Genomic DNA, 21,996 nt, shown 5'->3' on the forward strand with positions numbered 1-21,996 from the left:
AGTACTGTCTCTGATGTTTGATATTGCCCTTGTTTTAGCAAGTGCCAAGGGTCATCCAAAACACATTTGGTTTTCAAGATCAATATTTCCTATTTACAATTACACTAAAATATGTGCTCTGTTTTCAACTCCATTACACAGAGCACCACTATGCTGAAGATCCAGCATATGCGGCACGTATATTGTGTAATGGGTTGCTATAATGAAATCAATGTACAAGTCCAGGTTTACTTCACCAATAAGCAGATTCTTCTGGGATAAAAATACAAAGTAGAAGAAAACAGAAGCTGTGCCCACTCTTCACCTCTATAAATTCTTCTTCATTCAGCTTCTGTTCCAGAGTATTTTCAGTCTCCAGCTCTTTGTTGTATGCTACCAAAGAAAAAGGGATATTCAAAATATCTTATTTATAACATGAACAGGTAGTTATCTCATTCATTCTAAACAATATTCTTGAAAATAGTAAAACATTAATTTATAAATGAAGTAGATAGACCTGGGGCTAGATTTACTAAGAATTGAGTTTGGAGGTGGTTTGAAACCGCCAACCATCGCCGGCGGTTTAGTGGTCCAAACTGCAGCATTTACTATAGTGCGGTTTGAGGCTTTAATTTAAAATGAATGGTGATGTATGGCAGATTAAAAAAGCTAAACCACTGACAGTTTTGTTAAAACCGCCATCCAAAAGACAGGACAGGACAGTTTCCCAGAGGACCGAGCCCACCCGAACCTAGCAGATCCGAGAGAAAATGATGCAAAACGTCATCATGATGTCGTCGGATCTCGCGAGTTTTGGATTCTATAAGTACCGCTCTCCACCGCGGTCCAGCGCCATTTCAGAGAGACACAGAAGGGGTAGCACAGTTCTTGTCCCTAGTACAGTTGGGCAGCGTCATACGTAGAAGAAAGAGGAGGGGTAGCAGTGTTCTTCAAAGTCTCCAGTGACATTCTACTGAGTTATAGCTGACACAGAAACAAGAGAGCTCCATTGCTAATTGTCATTGCTGAAATAGAAATAATAGGGCTGGCAGTCTTGTTCTAAATCTGCAGTCACATTGTACTGTGTTATATAGCTAACACACATATAGGAGAGGTCCATTGCTATTTGTCTTTGCTGAAATAGAAATAAAAGGGCTGGCAGTATTTTTCAACATCTGCAGTCATATTGTACAGGGAAACAAAAATGTAAATAAAAAGCTTGTACCTTTTTAAAGAAAAAAACACTTCTCTAATAAAGGTGAAAGTTTACTGCAGAAAAACATAAAATTGCCAACATGCCATTCTACCCAAAATATTACCAAGCATACCAGCATCAGCTAGCTCCCTTCTCTCAGCTAGATCTCAGCACCTGCCATCTACACTGTCATCATATTCCCCCTCATCAGTGTGAACATCATCCTCAAACAATACTAATTCATCCCCGCTGGAATCCACCATCACATAAGTCTGTGTACTTTGATACAATTGCAGGTAATGGCCTTCCTCATGGAATTTGTAGCTCTTTTTACAGCGCAGCTGTCACGATTTTTGGGCAATTCTTTTAGACCAGACCAAATGTCAAAATGTTGTGCTGACTCATCTGCATCACCACTGGGTGTCTTGGGAAAGCTAAGTTTTTTCCTAGAAGCAGTTGCCAGAGAAACTGAAGGAGGAGACTTTGTTGCGTCATGTACCACTTGAGCTGTCAGCTTGCTGACCAGGAGCTTATTGTATCTCTTGAGATCTGGGTCAGTTGAAAAGAAAGAGAAGACATAGCTCTTAAACCTATGATCAAGCACAGTTGCTAAAATGTAGTGATCCGATTTCAAGATGTTGATAACTCTTGGATCCTGGCGAAGCAAATAAAGTACTTAATCTACAAGTCCTACATAGTTAGCGGAATTGCTTTGTTTAATTTCCTCCTTCAATTTCTCTAGCTGCTTTTCGAGAAGTCTTAATAGGAGAATCACTTGACTCAACAGTGTCTGCACTCTATTCACAGGTGACTACTTCAGATGGTTACAGCACCTTGCACAACACGGAAAGTATTCTCCACTTCGCTGGACTAAAGTACATTCCCCATGAAATTCTATTCTATACACAGACAGCATCTCCTGCATGTCATTGTCATTTTTTAAAAAGTTCTGTACCACCAAGTTGATTATGTGAGCAAAACAGGGAATTTGATGGAATTCCCCTCACTGTAATGCTCTTACAATATTGGTGGCATTATCAAAAATCACATATCCTCAGGAAAGTCCAAGCAGGACACCCCTTAGTTTTTCAAACAGGTTGTCAGCAGTATGCCTCTTAGCCAAGCAGATGACACACGGAGTAGCCTGCCTATGAAAGATCAGGCGTTGCTTTTTAGATGCTGCGGCTGTTCCTGCTGCTGAAGGCGATTTACCAACCCAGTTGGCTGTCACAGTCATATAATGTTTAGTTTTCTCAGTTCCGCTTGTCCCCATATCTGTGGTTAAGTATACAGTGACTAGAATGGCATTTTGTATCCCAATTATTTTCTTTTTTTGTAACCTCCTGGTACAGGCGAGGAATTGCTTGCCTAGTAAAATGGTGTTGAGATAGAATTTGGTAACGGGGACACAGGACCTCAATTAACTGTTTTATTCCTGCTGCATTAATGGTGGATATTGGAAGCAGATCTAACACTAGTATAGTCGCCATGGCGCCTATACTGTGATCCGCTGTGCAACTGGGTGACAGCTGCCATACTTGCTTCCTCTTGCAAAGGAATGTTTAACAGTCAATTGTTGTAAACTACTAGTAGTCTTCTTCTTGGTCTGCTTCTGGGTTGAGGATCCACCCCCAGCATCAGGAGTAGCAGCAGTGGGCCTAACGCTCAAGGATTCTTCTGAGGAGTTCTGGATAAGGGAGGAGTCATCTCGCCTTAGCAACTTGGATGCAGCACTAACTCCGATCACTTGTGAGAATATTGATGATGAAGGTGGCGGGGGTGTAGATTGCAGGTGCTGGGATCTAGCTGAGAGAAGAGAGGTAGCTGATGCTGGACTGCTTGTTCTTATTTTTTAGCATAAGTTTCTGATTTTAAGAGGTGGATGTTTTGGTCTTATGCTCAGGCATGACAATGGCCTTCTTCTTATCACTGGCAAGAGCTGCTTCCACTGGAACATGACTTGCCACACTAGAGTTCATTAACAGCACTGTTTGCTTAGGTGCTTTAAGCCCATTGAACTATTTTGCCATTTAGAACATAAGAGAAAGCACAATTGACATTTAAATTATTTGGGCAACCATTGTTTATTGATTAAGGGGCAAAATTAATTTAATATTAGCTTATATGGGGAAAAAAAATCATTATATTAAAGGGACAAAATTATTTTATTATTATATTATTCGGGTACTATATAATGTAAAATTGTGCAACATAAATAATTATATCCACCATTAACAATCAGTGAATATTATTATAAATTCACATTTCCCACATAATATAATGCTATAATAGTGTCCCCTTTAAAAAATATTTTAAAAAAAATTCCCTCATAAGTCAATATTAAATTCATTTTGCCCCTTAATCAATGAATAAAATAAAAATTGCCCAAATAATTTAAATGTCAATGGTGCTTTCTCTTATCTTCTGAAAGGCAAAATAGTTCAAACAGCAGCAGTTTGAGCAATCTCACTATTCACAACCACCTTTTTTATTTTGGCAGTTTGGTTGGCTGTTTTGCGGTGTTTCTGAAAACCCCAGCTTAGTAAATTCGGCTGTTTGCATGTTCATCAATGTTTAAATTAGGATAGCAGTGTGTAAAGTGGTGGTTTGGAAAAATGTAAATTCTGGACGGTTTAATGGCGGTTTGGACTTTAGTAAATCCGGTGAGTTTCAAAACCACCAGAGAAATAGCCGAAAAGTGGCGGTTTGAGCAAACCGCCTGTCACTGGATCACCTATAAATAACTTATGGTGTAAATTTACTTAAAGGAAATAGCGCAGGACGCTTATTTATAAAATTGCAAATGTACTTATTTTTGATATTGTGTGTATGTTGGTAAAGGAAATATCTTTATTTCTGAGACCAGGGGAGGAAATGTGTTTTGTGTTTTGACTTTGCTAGAGGAAATGCATTATTTCTGAGGTATATAGCTGATGCAATAAGCATTTGTTTGGGAAGTCTTTTGTGTATTTTGTGGTCGGGGAATAGCTTGTTTGAGGTTTTGTAACTTTCTTTGGAAATTCTCAAGAAAGCAATAGAGTAGGGAAATGTGTATTCTACAACTGTCTGAAGGGAAGACCCATGTTAATCTCATGTTAATTAGACCTTTTGATGTGTAAGTGTCTAAACACCTGAAGGCAAAGGAGGTTTTAGGATATCACAGATAAGTGTATATATTGTTAGCTTTGCATTGCATGTAAATCCATGTTTGGATAAACATACTGCATCCTGATACTAAAGATAACTCAGAACTCAGGGGGCTGGCTTACCCTGTGAGGCTGTGTCCAAAACTGTATAAAATAGCATTGGTTTGTACTGAATGGTTCATCATTCTTATTCCATCTGACCTGATCACTGCTACTTTCAACCAGTGTGACAGCAAATAAACATCACTTGCTTCAAAGACCTGCTTGAGAACTTCTCCATGCTGAAAATCATGTGACCTACAGATTAGACCCAAAATCTAATCCGTTTCCGGCTGTTTGAGGTTTGAACCCAGCTTTCCAGCACCACCGCTCTGCCCGCTACCCAGCATCTCTGGCCAGTGTGATAGGCCAGGGGGGATCCATCCACAACATCCCTGATCCATAGGAAAAGGTCAGGGGTATCAGTCCAGATGTACCAGCAAGGGGGTACCCTAGCAGGGACAGTTACCAAGAAGAAACCTGGTACTACATGCCGGTAAGGAGTCCAGTGGTGGCAGTATTTGTAAGCCCCCCCCCCCTACTGCGGCTAGAGGGCACATTTAGGATAACGAAAGGGAACAATGGCAAAGTAAGCCCAGTCGGTTCCCTGCAACAACAAATAGGGTGGCATAGGCGGTCCATCCTGTAACACCGTCCTTTAGTAAATCTAGCCCCAAGTGTGACTGAAACAAAGTTTGTGGAGGAAATAAAGCTCACCTGCTTTGGCTTCTAGTGGAAGTTCAGAAATTACCTCAAAAAACGATTTTACTGCACTTTGTACCTGGATTCAAGGCAGAAACACATTACATAATTAGGAACATAGATGATGTATGTGGAAAAGGATTTGGACCAGTAATGTCTGCTTCAGTAACAGGGGGTTGCTCTACCACACCAACTATAGGATTCTAGCCCAGTTTAGTAAGAGAATATTCATGAGTAGTTTATACCACTCGGTTATCTATCATATATATCTATTTGACTGGGGTGCTACCTAGAAACAAGACAATATCATAGGTAGGGAGAAGAAAGAACAGAAGTTTCTTTATTTAGGTGCACAAAATCCTCTATAATTTGTTATTTTACTGAACATATGTTCGAACCATCCTTTGTTAAAATATAACCTTTATTAAAGTTTATTTAAAAAGCGAAATATAGAATAAAAGGTATACTCATAAAATGTGATCTTGATAATAAAAGCTGGATACACTACAATCCTGTACCTATATACTCCTAATTCATGGACTATATGGTATGAAGATGATATTTGATTTAACCTGCAGTACTATGGAGGGGTCAAATCAATATATGACCTGCAGTTGCAAAAAATGTATTGGTCTATTTTATTTATTAACATACATATATATATATATATATATATATATATATATATATATATATATATATGATGTATAGATAGTATACGCCAGTCTGCATGATAACGTGCGTTGAATAAGCAACTTAGCGAAACGCGCGTCGGCGTTACCGCTGGAGCCACTCAATCCTCATATTTGAAGAAATTTAACCTTGCAATCTATACCTCATTATACCCAAAGATAGAGGGGACTAGGAGGCAGTTAGCAAATCACACCCCGTAATTTCAGTGCATTTAGGAGCGAGACCCGCTGAGAATATTAAGAATAGTTACATTAGATCTCTAACAGCTGTAGTGAGTGTTGACTATATTATCATTCAGACTCATTGTAAGGTGTGTGCACTTTGACTCGACTAATAGATAAGATATCAGAAGAGTTGGATGGCTCAACACCATTCAATCTTTTTGTAATTAGATATCCAGAGTTGTTATCATGTAGACTGGCGTATACTATCTATACATCATATATATATATATATATATATATATATATATATATATATATATATGTAAGTTAATAAATAAAATAGACCAATACATTTTTTGCAACTGCAGGTCATATATTGATTTGACCCCTCCATAGTACTGCAGGTTAAATCAAATATCATCTTCATACCATATAGTCCATGGATTAGGAGTATATAGGTACAGGATTGTATTGTATCCAGCTTTTATTATCAAGATCACTTTTTATGAGTATACCTTTTATTCTATATTTCGCTTTTTAAATAAACTTTAATAAAGGTTATATTTTAACAAAGGATGGTAGAACATATGTTCAGTAAAATAACAAATTATAGAGGATTTTGTGCACCTAAATAAAGAAACTTCTGTTCTTTCTTCTCCCTACCTATGATAATGTCTGCTTCAGACCAGATTATACAGAAAACTCTACATTATGAAATTTAACTAGATTAAAACTATAGGACCTGCCTGATCGCATTTATACCATAAGGCCTTAAAATCTGGACCCCCTGAAAGAGCAGGTCTTTCTTCAGGACCCCACCCACTCCCTAGTGAAGTGGGCGGGATGGCAGCCTCCATCCTCAGTGACGTAATCTGCGTAATTTTGGCTCTGTTCCCTGTGACGCTATGACGCAACTGCACCATTTTGCCATTGGGGCAGGGCCGAAATGTCGCAATTGGCAGCACCACACCTCTCCTGCACTAGCAGCTTGACCATCCCTTCAGGATCTACATATAGGTGGAACATTTGTACTAAAACAACTAAGCAATTCAATGTTACCAATCTAGTGTAAGACAATGAAAACAAGTCCATCTTTAGATGCCGTTTTTCACTGCAAAATTTGCATCTAAATGTGATATTAATAATTTATCCCCAGCGTCCCCCCAGGCATAGTTTTCAATTTTCACGTATGCATAATTATAGACTTCAAAAAAACACAAACAAAATAATCGTGAACACATAAAAGTTATTTGGGCGAGAGGTGATTAAACTCCTAAACAACCGAAATTGTTGTTTGTTAGTCTCTTTAGATCAGAAACTATTTTCCCCATTTGAAAACTGGTTTTGGTGAGTATTTAACATAAGACAATAGAACACAGCAAATGTTGCTATCCTAACAGTTGTTAGATACAAAATATACAATGACACACAAATGAATAAACATTGCTGGGATGGCTTTCGTTGCCCACATTGTACCATTTGCAATGTACATCAAGATCACTGTGCAAGTTCATGTTAGAATCAAAAATACCCACTTATTGTCATCTGTAAAGAGAAAGGCATATTAATTTGTCAATATACCAGAAGACGGCTATTTACCATATCGTAACTTACCAGGGCAAGAGGGATCCTGCCACTAACATCCAATGTCCATTCTTGGAACTGCAGGGACAACGTTCCCTTTCTCTTCTGCACCACCTGGCTCTGGATGCTTTCCACTTGTACCCTGCTCTCCTCAGCTGCCCTCAGTTTTGCCTTTAGCTGGCCCAACCTGCCAGAAACAAGGTCATTACTCACCAATACTGTCTATAGACCAGTATCTACCATCCGCTAAATGACTGAAATAATGATTAGCAGGCACATCCCACATACAATCAGCATTGTTATTCTGTTTTCTCTAACTTTGCAGGTATATCATAGCTGTCAAGGACGCAGCACCCTCTACTGCTGGGTTACAATGTTAAGCTTCAACCAGCTGGTTTAATAGAAGGTAGGTGGTCCCGCCATTAGACTCCATTGCATATCTGTGTAAAATGTTTCAGTGGAAAAATAAATGAGCCATAATGTATCTTAATTCAACTGTTAATAAGACTTAAACAGCATGTTTATGCCCCCAACCTCGAATGTTCCAAATGCTCCCTCTAAACTCACCTTTCAGACTTTCCTACCCGACCCCATTCTAAGACAATTAATAATAAATATAAAAAGTCAAGTATTAAATGTTTATTCAACTTGCACTGGGACATGGGGTTTTGGATCATGGTTTTATTAGGTCCATTTTACTGGCAAATAAATGAATCCACAAATGTAAGCTATGAATTAATGTATAGTACATTTAACGTAAACCTAATTTATAGAACACTCACTGTACATTTAAAGATAAGAACTAGCCTAAATCTGCATTGCATTATTATTAACAATTTTACTCAGCCCTAATCCAAACCTAAGTGGATTAATTTATATTAGTGGAAATGTTTTTTCTGTTCTCAAGAAAATCAAGATACATATTACTTTTGGGATACAGGTGTAAGTTTCACCTTGTGTTTTTCACAGGGGATTGGAGGCTGACCAAAGTACTATTTGCCCCGGGCCCATGTCTTATAGCGACCCTATCTGGAGATCACATGATACTGACTAGAGTCGCAAAGCATACCTCACAACATTCTGGGGCATATTCAATTAGCTTTCGGATTCGCGGCAACGCGCCGGAACAGCCGCGAAATGTTATACACGGTACCGCAATAACGTGGATTTTCGTTCACAGCCCATAGGGTTGCGAACGAAAATCCGCGTTAATGCGGTACCGTAATACCCGCAAGAACGCGCACTTTTCGCGGTAACGCGCGTTACCGCGAATCCAAAAGCTAATTGAATATGCCCCTTAAAGTCTCGAAAGCGGGATAAAATAAGCCCCACCCCCTTCCACCGATCTCCGCTGCACCTTTCTCCATTGTAACACCACAGAGTTCTGACTCTTGTGTACAGCAAGGGTCGGTCTTGTGTTCTGCGCATGCGCTGTATGGGGACTGGACGTCACTGTAAGTCAGTTTTGTAGCTTAAACCTCCCACTGAAACCGGGACTGTCCTGCTGGAATTGGAACAGTTGGGAGGTATAGTAAAGGGAGCCCTGGTCTGATGGATATACCCATATTATAATGCTATTCTAGAATGACAGGATGTGGTGCACTGAATATGTCAACACAGAAATCTATTACTGCCCAATAGTACACATGCACCAGTTATGTTTGCACTTACCTGTTGAATTCTAAGTCATAAACATTGTTTTTCAGATCTGCGACTACCTGTTCTATGCCAAGAACATAGGCAGATTTCTCAGACCCAGCAGTAGCCTCAATATTATGTCTCATGAGGTATTCTCCAAGAAAAGTGACTGGGTCAAACTTGACTGAATCATCTTCCAGGACTTTTTTCTTTTCGACTTCCATGAGCAGAGAATCGACCCCATGCACAACCCTGGGTATTAACCTGTCGAGGAGATAAGTTCTTGTGTCCACGGATGATTTGTCTTGGCTGAACCATTCCCTTGCCATAGCATAATCAGAAGATGCCTCCTGAACTTTCTGCTTCTGCGCTCTTTGCAGTTTTATGTTTTGCAATGTTTCTTGCTGCAGCTTTAATCCTCTCTCCTGCATTTTGTCTGAAAATATTCTTTTATAGTCACCGTCTGTGTCTGTGGAATGGTAACGACTGTCTCTTGAACCTTCCACGTGGTTATTAATCGCCTGAGAATCTGAAGCAGGATTCTTTATGATGGAGTTGTGGCCACTGCGCTCTGAATCCATGATTCACTAAGGAAAGAGAAAGGCTTACATATCTTAGTGTTTAAGGTGCTAGTTCATTAAAGAGCTTGATAAACACAATACCTAATGGTGAGTGTCCTGTGTGGGGAAGCCCCAATTGCAATGAAAAGGAGAAACAGAAAGGATCTTTCCTAAATATATTAGTTATAATGTTATCGGCATGTAATAGCAGCTCCCTAGCAAACTGCTATTAGGCCCAAATAACCAGATAATAATGTGAACGTGCAATGGAATCTCTCCTAATTGTTTGGAGCCTAGCAAGTTAATAAAAATTATTATCAAATTAAAAGAAATTAAAACAAATAAAAAGTAGGGATAAAAGCTTTTGGGGAAAAAATATATGTAAGAAAATATCTCCTTCCCTCCCTAGTATGACAAGACAACCTCATGCATTTTGTGTGACACTAACGCATCTTGTTTTATTGTATTACAGCTACACAATAATGCAGCCCTGGCCCTACCTACTACTTCTTGCAAGCTTAGAGATTGTAAACTTAACATGTCTGCCTTTGTTCCTGGAGCTTATCACTATGTCAGACTTGTATAAAGTACTAGTTATACTCAGGAAGACAACTTGGCAATTCAATTTTAGTGTAAATATTACTGGTTATACTCATATTTGCCCGGAATGTCCGGGAGACTCACGAATTCCGGGACGGTCTCTCGGAGTTCCTTAATCCAGTCAATTCTCCTGCATCCTGTCCACTTAATAGTGAAGTGGGCGGGATGGGGGCATTGATGATACAATTTGCTGCAAATTGCATTATTTTGGCCCCACAACGAAATAACGCAATTGTTGGAAGCAGTAAAAAGTTGTCAAGTATGGTTATACTACTTGGGTTAAGTCACTATGGAAAAATCAAAGAAAAGTTTATCTTCTCACCCCTATCTTCTCAATACTTAGCTATATAATGTCTATACAATAAAACAATATATAGTCTAATACAGTTATGGGCAACAGATGGTCCGCTGAGCCTTCACCTGCGGGCCCCATGCTTACCTTCTGCTTTATTATCAGATTTGTTTCTTATAGCTTGTAATACTTGTTTAAAATGCCGTCTGATATATTACAGATAGATCTCCCTTTCTTTGATTAAGTGTATTGCTTTAACGTATTACTGAGATTACGGGTAAGGTGCGGCCCTTTTCAAGGTCAGAGGGCCACAGCACCTGGCCCTCGAAGTGTATCAGGTTGTTCATTACTATTCTAATATGTTAGAAAATTTATATTATATAAATATTAAAAAATGGTATGGTCATAAGGGGTTAAACATCCTCCTAATATGAATATGGTTCATAACTATATGCATAGACAGAAATAAAGGTCTTGTAGAAGGTTATTTAATATGATTCACTTGTACAAAACATTTGGCAGTCTATAACCTTGGAAATATATGCAGTCAAGTCAAAGTAACTGAAATGTATGAAAAGTGACTCACTAGTAACTGTGCCTATAGGTTGCACTAATCATCAGCAACCAGACATTAGCTTATTAATACATTTTCTAAACTGCACTAGAAAATGTCAGAATCTGTTTAGTTGCAATGGTTACAGCTAATTTTAATAAATATCCTTCTATATATTGATATTTGACGCAAAAGATACATGCACTCAATTAACTAGGTCTCTTTATGATAATTTTACGTTTGCTCACCTTACCTTTAATGTGAGTTATCGACGTGCAGCAGAGTTCTGAAGTATAAAATAAGTTATTGCTCGGTCTGTGTAATGCTATGAATCCTCCCCACAGATAGACAGACGGTCCCTGTGTGTTTAGCTTGCACTAGTTGCTAGGCGACGCACCAGGAAGCAGCTGCTGTGTCTCTGACTTCTTAAACTTCCAGCTTCAGCAGCGTTGGTTCAGTGCAGCGGTGCCCTCAGGTAGTGGCAATCCATTATAGCATGGAAAGGGGGCGGGGATTTTACAGAAAGGTGACCTGGACGGGAGCAGACTGGGCTGGGCATGATTTGACCAGGTCGAGGACAGGGCTTATTTTGTCCTGATTTTTGTCTGGATAAATGTCGGTAGGCATGTAATACTGTATTATAATTGTGGTTCTAAAACCAGTTTAATGAGCATTGATAACAACTGTGAGAAAACAGTGTATTATTTTCATTGTGTTTGCATGTTTTCTTCAATAATAGTTTATTGAATGAAATAGTGAAACAAAAGTACAATGTATGACAGTCCAGCAGGGCAGAAGAATTGACCATAGTACATACTGAACAACATTTTTTCCCCCAGCACCCTGCAATAGCCAGCAACAGATCTGCGCAACAGATCTGCCAGAGGCATGTTGGTGTCAGTAGCTGAGAGGGGGTACTGGCACTGAATTGCTGTTTGGAGGCTTCTGGGGTACCTCTTTGGTAAGTTGGCTCTCAATTTAAAAACACATATGTATGGCCCAAATATATGGGACTCTCATTGTTTAGAGTAGGACCATCCTATTAGCAAAAGCGCCTTGGCGTGGCGGATGGCTTAAACATACATTTGCAAATGTGTGCAACAAAGACTTTTGCATTTTTATCTACAGTAGAAATGGCAGATCTGTTGCTGGCTATTGCAGGGTGCTGGGGGAAAAAATGTTGTGTGTAGTTTCCTTGCAGGATAACCCCACCCATTCAAGCACCTGTTATGGCCTATAAATTGATTTGAGCAGCTTCCACTTTTGTAGTTGTCTGAGAGGCATGTTGGTGTCAGTAGCTGAGAGGGGGTACTGGCACTGAATTGCTGTTTGGAGGCTTCTGGGGTACCTCTTTGGTAAGTTGGCTCTCAATTTAAAAACACATATGTATGGCCCAAATATATGGGACTCTCATTGTTTAGAGTAGGACCATCCTATTAGCAAAAGCGCCTTGGCGTGGCGGATGGCTTAAACATACATTTGCAAATGTGTGCAACAAAGACTTTTGCATTTTTATCTACAGTAGAAATGGCAGATCTGTTGCTGGCTATTGCAGGGTGCTGGGGGAAAAAATGTTGTGTGTAGTTTCCTTGCAGGATAACCCCACCCATTCAAGCACCTGTTATGGCCTATAAATTGATTTGAGCAGCTTCCACTTTTGTAGTTGTCTGAGACAGTGTCGGACTGGGACATGAAGGGCCCACCGGGGGAAATGCAGCGGTAGGGGCCCACTACAATGGGGTGTGGCCAACTGTAAGAGGGGTTGTGGTCAGTCATTAAAGGGGATGGGGTCAGGCCATGGAGGACAACGTATAGCACCTTAGTATGGTCCATAAAGAAAAAGAGGACATTTGCAGTGAGGAGCCGCGAAGGAAAAGACAGAAGAGAAGAAAGAAGTCAATAGGAAAGTAAGTGAAGGGGAGCAAATGCAGCATGGAGGGCACTGTGTGAAACAGGGGAGACAGGGAAAGGGGAGGGATGAATTGAATACAATCAATCATCATCAGCTATTTGTGTGCTGTCCATTCTTTGTGGTTAGTGTTCTCTCCCCTCATAGTGTACACAGAAAACAAATGCTATACTACAGTACTAGAGATCAACCATTCATCATATGAAAACCACAATATAAGGGTATAGACTAAAAATTAATATATCCATGAAGCACTATGGAGACCACAAAATTATTAGCATAAAAATATATGCACATTTAAAATATTACATAAATCTAATTACACTCTAGACACTGGCAAATAAAAACAGGACTCTAAAAAATGATCTACCCACAAAATGTACACTCAATAATAATCCAATGCCACTACAAAGGACAAAAGCAAAACATTAATATTAAAGCATATAGCAGATGCAATCCTATAAGGACCTAACTGTCTGAATGTGTTTTATTCTGATTAAGATATGCTTCTATAGGGAATAGAGTCCCACAATTGATTGAAAACAAATAAACATGGAACATAATATAAACAGTGAATTTGGTTACTAGTTTATTAGGAATCCATTCATTGGTCAGCTGCAATAGGATCCTTTTATAGAGGCACTGAAGACGTATATTGCAATGAAGCCATTCTAATTTATCTCCCTCCCTCCGAGGTCACACAGTGGAGAGCTCTAGAGAAGTTTGCACGATTTATTACTTACTGATTACACGGACTCACACTGCAGTTAGGATGGCAACTTTATGACTACAGGACGCCTGCAACTACAGCAGAAGGAGTAATCTGAGATCTGTGTCACTGTGAAGCATTTCTGCCTCTCTCTGTCTCAGGAGCAGGAAGTGTTCTCACGTGCTGGCTGTAGGCAGGGATTAGTTTGACAGTCTCCGTTTCATATGTAGACTGACCGCAACTCGGTAATTCTCTGCTCTGCCTCACCAACAAAGAGGGCGGGGTTATCAGGCAACAGGGCCTCCCGGGGGATACCCCGGCTCCCCGGCAGGCCAGTCCGACACTGGTCTGAGAGGCATGTTGGTGTCAGTAGCTGAGAGGGGGTACTGGCACTGAATTGCTGTTTGGAGGCTTCTGGGGTACCTCTTTGGTAAGTTGGCTCTCAATTTAAAAACACATATGTATGGCCCAAATATATGGGACTCTCATTGTTTAAAGTAGGACCATCCTATTAGCAAAAGCGCCTTGGCGTGGCGGATGGCTTAAACATCATTTGCAAATGTGTGCAACAAAGACTTTTGCATTTTTATCTACAGTAGAAATGGCAGATCTGTTGCTGGCTATTGCAGGGTGCTGGGGGAAAAAATGTTGTGTGTAGTTTCCTTGCAGGATAACCCCACCCTTTCAAGCACCTGTTATGGCCTATAAATTGATATGAGCAGCTTCCACTTTTGTATTTGTCTGAGAGGCATGTTGGTGTCAGTAGCTGAGAGGGGGTACTGGCACTGAATTGCTGTTTGGAGGCTTCTGGGGTACCTCTTTGGCAAGTTGGCTCTCAATTTAAAAACACATATGTATGACCCAAATATATGGGACTCTCATTGTTTAGAGTAGGACCATCCTATTAGCAAAAGCGCCTTGGCGTGGCGGATGGCTTAAACATACATTTGCAAATGTGTGCAGAAAAGACTTTTGCATTTTTATCTACAGTAGAAATGGCAGATCTGTTGCTGGCTATTGCAGGGTGCTGGGGGAAAAAATGTTGTGTGTAGTTTCCTTGCAGGATAACCCCACCCTTTCAAGCACCTGTTATGGCCTATAAATTGATTTGAGCAGCTTCCACTTTTGTACATAGTACATACTTGCCAACTAACGAACTCCCGGGAGAGTATGGCAGCCTCACAAATCTGCCCACTTCCTAGTGAAGTGGGTAGAATTTTGGTCTGAAATCCCGCTATTCTCTGAGAATTGCGGCATTTGGCCCCACCACCGGTGTAAAATGACGCTTTTGCGTCATTATGTCACCTGGGGCGGGTCCAAAATGACGCGCACCCTGACCACCTCCCCGGCAGGCTCCCGGAAGCCAACTTCAGAAAGTTGGTAAGTATGCCATAGTATGCAAGTCCATACAGCATATCCATACTTGCCTACTCTCCCGAAATTTTGGGTAGTCCTCCTGGACTTCCGAAAGAGTAGGCAAACCTCCCAGACCCTGTAAAATGCAGAAATTCACGCCATTGAATAGCAGGGGGCGGTGCTTAATTGCATCATTCAATACCTTGAATTTCAGTATTTTATGGTAGGGGCTGGGCTATAGTGGCGTAATGACGTCACGACCCATCCTACCCTCTGTCACATGATCTGTGCTCCAATCTCCCGGAGTACAGATTTAAAAAGTAGGCAACTATGAGCATACCTCCCAACTGTCCCAATTTAAGAAGATCAGTTGGGATCCTGCCCTCTTATTGTGCCCCTGACAGACAGGCAACCCCACCTAGTTATGTGAGGAAGGGGTGGAGCTAGTGGCGGAACTACCATTGGTGCGACAGGTGCTATGCATCGGTGCCCATGGAGAGGATGGGGCCCGCTGCACGGCAGATGCAGAGGGTAGGGGGCACAGGTTCCCTCCTCCCAGCTTCCCTGCACTGGGGCCCACAGCTCGCTAGTTCCACCTCTGGGTGAAGGTATTAGACTCAATGAAACCTTGTCCCCCTTCCTCACATGTGACAGATACTTCCACCTCTCGTGACGTCATTTCTGCATCGGTGCTGTGCTGAAATTACGTCACGAGAGGCGGAAGTGACGCATGCGCCTCACACAGAATGGTGCTTCCTTATACAGGAAGCGGATTGGATATGGCTGGTGGAAGGGACTATTTATACCCACAATTTTCATTCATCTAGAATGCACCCCTTGAGGAAGTCATCCAACGAAACGCGTTTGTGCCTATCTGGTACATTGCTGCTTGTCTGGAGGTCTCCACATTGAATTTGGGACTCTTTCTTTCCTGGCCTGGGATGTCTCATTTTTCATAGAATCTTGCTTGGACTCCTTGAAGATAAGCTTGATGTTTGAACTTGAATGTACAGTCATGGCCAAAAGTTTTGAGAATGACACAAGTATTGGTTTTCACAAAGTTTGCTGCTTCAATGTTTTTAGACCTTTTTGTCAGATGTTACTATGGTATACTGAAGTAATATTACAAGCATTTCATAGTGTCAAAGGCTTTTATTGACAATTACATTAAGGTTATGCAAAGAGTCAATATTTACAGTGTTGACCCTTCTTTTTGAAAAGCTCTGTAATTCGCCCTGACATGCTGTCAATCAACTTCTGGGCCACATACTGACTGATGGCCGCCCATTCTTGCCTAATCAATACATGGAGTTTGTCAGAATTTGTGGGTTGTTGTTTGTCCACCCGCCTCTTGAGGATTGACCACAAGTTCTCAATGGGATTAAGGTCTGGAGAGTTTCCTGGCCATGGACCCAAAATTTTGATGTTTTGATCCCTGAGCCACTTAGTTATCACTTTTGCCTTATGGCAATGTGCTCCATCATGCTGCAAAAGGCATTGTTCATCACCAAACTGTTCTTGGATGGTTGTGAGAAGTGCCTCTTGGAGGATATTTTGGAAGCATTCTATATTCATGGCTGTGTTCTTAGGCATAATTGTGAATGAGCCAACTCTGTTGGCTGAGAAGCAACCCCACACATGCATGGTCTTCTGATGCTTTACTGTTAGCATGACACAGGACTGATGGTAGCGCTCATCTTTCCTTCTCCAGACAATCGTTTTTCCAGATGCCCCAAAAAACCTGAAAGGGGATTCATCAGATAAAATGACTTTACCCCAGTCCTCAGCAGTCCAATCCCTGTACTGTTTGCAGAATATCAGTCTGTCCCTTATGTTTTTCCTGTAGATAAGTGGCTTCTTTGCTGGCCTTCTTGACACCAGGCCATCCTCCAAAAGTCTTCGACTCACTGTGTGTGCAGATGCACTCACACCTGCTTGCTGTAATTCCTGAGCAAGCTCTGCACTGGTGGTGCCCCGATCCTGCAGCTGAATCAACTTTAGGAGACGGTCCTGGTGCTTGCTGGATGTTCTTTGGTGCCCTGAAGCCTTCTTCACAACTATTGAACCTCTCTCCTTGAAGTTCTTGATGATCCGATAAATGGTTAATTTAGATGCAATCTTACTAGCAGCAATAGCCTTGCCTGTGAAGCCCTTTTTGTGCAAAACAAAGATGAGTGCATGTGTTTCCTTGCAGTTAACCATGGTTAACAGAGGAAGAATAATTATTTCAAGCACCGCCCTTCTTTTAAAGCTTCCTGTCTGTTATTCCAACTCAATCAGCAAGACAGTGTGATCTCCAGCCTTGTCCTCGTCAACACTCTCTCCTGTGTTAACGAGAAAATCACTGACCTGATGTCAGCTGGTCCTTTTGTGGCAGGGCTGAAATGCAGTGGAAATGTTGTTTTTGGGATAAAGTTCAAATTTATCCCAAAAACAACAGAGTATATGCAAGAGCATATGTAAATGCAGAGTATATGAGTAAATTTATCCCAGTTCAGAGTATATGCAAATTGCCATTGTAAAAACTGAGAAAGCAGACTTTGTGAAAAATAATATTTGTGTCATTCTCAAAACTTTTGGCCATAACTGTACGATTAATGTACTATCATTTTATGTATATTAAATAAAAAAATTATTTGAAATGTTGGGATCTGGACCATTGAATGATAATTTAAGTTCTTAATATACAGTTCACACTGATAAGCATATACAATCACAATATTTGAATTTTCATTACATTTTCAAATATACTACACTATAATTTTCCTTATCTTTTTGTGAGCGGAACAACGTATTTCAGATAAGCTTTAGAGCATGTTTGGTTATTGTTCTCCTTATATGTGTTTTTGTTAATGGCTGTTGAAATATTAGCCTTTGATAATTATTGGGTGTCAGAATTTTTCAAACTACAAGAAACATACAGCATTTTAATATAGATAAGAACTAAAAATTCTGGAAATTACAATTTAAAGTAAAGTATCCCAACTTTATATATATATATATATATATATATATATATATATATACGTATACGTATTTATTATTACTATTATCATTATCATAGATTCGTAAGGCGCCACAGTGCTCCGCAGCGTCGTACAGTAGGAAATACAGTACATACAAGGTAGACAAAATAAATATAGACATGAAAACAAAGTGTATGAAGGACCCTGCTCATTAGAGAGTTTACATTTTAAGTGGAAGAGGGCACAGCTGAAACAAGAGGAGCGAGTGTGGTTCAGAGTGGATATTGGGACAGATGTGAGGGTGCATTAGTGTAAATAGTGTTATCGGGGATAAAGTCACATCTAAAAAAGAGATGGGTTTTCAAAGAGCATCTAAAGATTTGAAGGCTGTGGGAAAGTCTGATTGAGCGTGGTATGGAATTTCATAAGTATCAAGCAGCACGGGAGAAGTCTTGTAGGTGGGAGTGAGAGGTGGTTACCAGAGATGAGACAAGGCACAGGTCAGAGGTAGATCAAAGGGGGCGAGAGGGAGTATTTTGATATGAGATTTGAGATGTATGCAGGGGTAGTGTTGTTGAGGACTTTGTAGGTAAGGGTGAGTAATTTGAATTTGATTCTGGAGGACACAAGGAGCCAGTGTAGATATTTGCAAAGTGGTGCAGCAGATGTGGAGCGGTGAGAGAGAGAGATCGTTCTTGCAGCAGCATTTAGGTTGGATTGAAATGTGGATATATGGGCATCAGGAATGCCAGATAGCAGGAGGTTGCAGTAGTCAAAATGGGAGATGATGAGAGAATGGATAAGAGTTTTGCTAGCATGTAAAGTGAGTAAGAAAAGGATGTATTATGGCAATGTTTTTAAGGTGGAGTCAACAGGACTGGGAGAGAGTCTGGATGCGAAGAATAAAGCAGAGGGCAGACTCAAGTGTGGCATTAGAGCAGCGTACTTGGGAGACTGTGGAAATTGTGGTATTACTGACAGTGAGGGAAATTTGAGGGCAGGTGGTGACTCTGGCAGGAGGGAAGATAATAAGTACAGAAGTGGAAGTTGCTCAATACATTTATAGGTTCATAGCAGGTGCTTGAAAGGGTGGGGTTATCCTAATAGGAACAAACACAGAGAAAATTTCCCCAGCACACTGCTATAGCCAGCAAAGGAGCTGCCATTTCTACTTGAACATAAAAATGCAAAAGTCTCAGTTGCACACATTTGCAAATGTATGTTTAAGCCACCCGCCACTCCACGCGCTTTTGCTAATAGGGTGGTCCTAACTCTAAACAGTGAGAGTCCTATATATTTGGACATACATATGTGTTTTTAAATTGAGAGCTCTCAATTTAAAAACACATATGTAAATCCCCAAGACACTAAGGTTAAGGCTGATGTAGCAAATCTGCGTAGGAAAATTTAACGAGATTTCCCTATTACACATAAATAATGCTATAGCTAAGCTAAAACAGAAATTTTACACATTAGGTAATAGAGCTAACAAACTGCTGGCCCATAAACTTTGTGGAAAAAATGCTATCAATAGGATCAAATCTATACGTAACCCACAGGGCATTCATATTTCTAACCCCCTTTCTATAGCGAACAGGTTTGCCTCTTACTATGAAGATCTATATAATCTAAAGAAAGATGTACCTCTGACCCAGCCCTCCATTGAGTCAATTAATAATTTTCTCACCTCTGTTTCACTTCCATCCTTATCTCCTGAGGATGCTGGGGCTCTGTGTTCGGACTGGACGGAGGAAGAAGTTAAGGCCGCTATAAAAGCTGTGAAGCGTGGGAAGGCTCCAGGTCCAGATGGTTTTACCCTGGACTTCTATTCCTCCTTCTAGCCCGAGCTAATCCCGGTTCTCACCAAGTTGTTTAATTCTGCCACTAAGGATACGTTCTTTCCAGCAGAAATGCTTGAGGCTCAAATACTCACCGTCCCAAAACCTGGAAAGGATCCCTCGTATTGCCACAATTATCGACCTATAGCGCTGCTTAATTTAAATCTTAAAATATTTTCTAGGACGATTGCCAACGGCTTAAATCCTATCCTCTCGCAGTTAATCCTCCTAGACCAAGTGGAATCTGTACCCAGAAGAAAGGCCTCAGATAACACTAGGAGGGTCCTGAACATTTTAGAGACTCACTCAGCTAGTTCTGTTCCTTTACTATTAGTGTCTTTGGAAGCAGAGAAGGCGTTCGTTAGAATCCACATGTGAGTATATGGTTGCTGTCTTCTCTAAATTTGGTTTTGCAGGTTTTTTCCTTCAAGCCATAGCTACTTTGTGCACTATCCCCTCGGCTAGGGTTCTCAGCAATGGATTCCTTTCTTCGGCCTTCCAGATCTCTAACAATACTAGACAGGGCTGCCCCCTCTCTCCTCTGATCTTTGCCCTGGCTAAAGAACCCTTGGCTGCTAAGATCACATTGGCTGAAGAAGTGGAAGGCTCTGTTATCGGTAACTATCACCATAAGATTTGTCTTTTTGCCGACAATGTACTCTTATTTATCACAAATCCTGAGTCTTCTATCCCTGCTGTAGCTAGAATCCTGCAAGAATACTCAGTAAAATCCTATTATAAGCCAAACAGTGAAAACAGAGGTTTTAGGGGTGACCCTCACACAGGAAGTTTTGAATTCTTTGAAATCGCTTTATAGATTTCAGTGGTGTCCCCTGTATATGACATACCTAGGCATACGTATACCTATGGACCCTAATCTAGTCATTGAATGTAACTATCAGCCATTACTGGGTCAGTTTGATAAGCTTGCAAAGTCATGGGCAAACTCTGAAATATCTTGGATGGGTAGAGTGGCAGCGGTAAAGATGATGTTGCTCCCGAAGATTCTGTGTCTGTTCCGCTCCATTCCATTTATAGTTCCTATGTCCCTCCTTAAAATTTTTTATACTATTGCGGTTAATTTCATCTGGAACAAAAGGAGGTCTAGGCTTTCTAGAGAACGAATGTTTAGATCCAAAAAAAGGGGGGGCTTAGCCGCTCCTAAACTGGAAACCTATCAACAGACTGCTCTTTTGTCTCTGTGTTTGTTCCTTTTGGGAAGATAATAAGCTCTGTTTTGGACATGTTGAGCTTTAGGTATCGTTGGGACATCAATGTGGAGATAGCATAAAGACAGTTGGTTACACGACATAGTACAGAAGGAGAGAGGCCACGGGAAGAGATATAGATTTGGATCTCATCAGCATAGAGGTGGTATTGGAGGCAGAATGAGCGAATTAGTGCCTCAAGACAAGAGGTGTACAATGAAAAAAGTAAAGGACCAAGAACAGACCCTTGTGGGATCCCAATATTGGGAGTGGAGGGGAGGGTGTGTCAGAGGTGGAAACAATAAAGGAGCTGTTCGACAGGTAGGAAGTGAACCAGAAAAGAACTGTCACAAAGGCCAATGGAGTGAAGAGTGTGTAGGAGAAGAGGGTGATCAACAGTGTAAAAAGCAGCGGAAAGGTCCAGGAGAATACGTATGGAGAAATGACCCTTAGACTTTGCGGTAAGTAGATCATTGGTCACTTTTGTGAGAACAGTTTCAGTGGAATGTTGGGGGCGGAAGCCTGATTGCAGAGAGTTGAGAATGGAATGAAAGGAGAGGAAGTGAGAGAAGTGTTTTTATACTAATCACTCAAGTAGTTTGGAGGAAAGGGGGAGGAGAGAAATAGGGTGGTAGCTGGAGAGAGAGCCTGGATTGAGAGAGGGTTTCTTTAGAATAGGTGAGATAAGCACATGTTTAAAGGACGATGGAAATGTGCCAGTGGAGCGAGACAGGTTGAAGAGGTGAGTTAGAAGTGGGCATGCAGTGGAGGAGAGGGAGCGGAGTAGTTGTATAATGTCTTATACAAATCACTGGGATAATGGAAAGAGCTTAGAAAAATAAAATGAAGAGCTCTGAAATTCTAA

General features: G+C 40.7%; 1 protein-coding gene across 1 annotated transcript in view; it reads right to left on the minus strand.

Annotated features, from left to right (window-relative positions):
* EFCAB5 (EF-hand calcium binding domain 5) overlaps positions 1 to 11,619 on the minus strand; it is a 58,234-nt gene extending 46,615 nt beyond the window's left edge. Inside the window, exons 1-5 of the mRNA XM_075196883.1 lie at positions 11,399 to 11,619; positions 9,174 to 9,727; positions 7,533 to 7,689; positions 5,077 to 5,140; positions 305 to 372 (exon numbers count right to left, since the gene is read on the minus strand). Coding sequence (XP_075052984.1) covers positions 305 to 372; positions 5,077 to 5,140; positions 7,533 to 7,689; positions 9,174 to 9,721 — 837 coding nt within the window. The 5' untranslated portion in view covers positions 9,722 to 9,727; positions 11,399 to 11,619. The remainder of the gene's footprint in view (positions 1 to 304; positions 373 to 5,076; positions 5,141 to 7,532; positions 7,690 to 9,173; positions 9,728 to 11,398) is intronic.
* Positions 11,620 to 21,996: the final 10,377 nt, after the last annotated feature.

Source organism: Mixophyes fleayi, chromosome 2 (assembly GCF_038048845.1).
Source record: "Mixophyes fleayi isolate aMixFle1 chromosome 2, aMixFle1.hap1, whole genome shotgun sequence".
Taxonomy (NCBI): Eukaryota; Metazoa; Chordata; class Amphibia; order Anura; family Limnodynastidae; genus Mixophyes; species Mixophyes fleayi.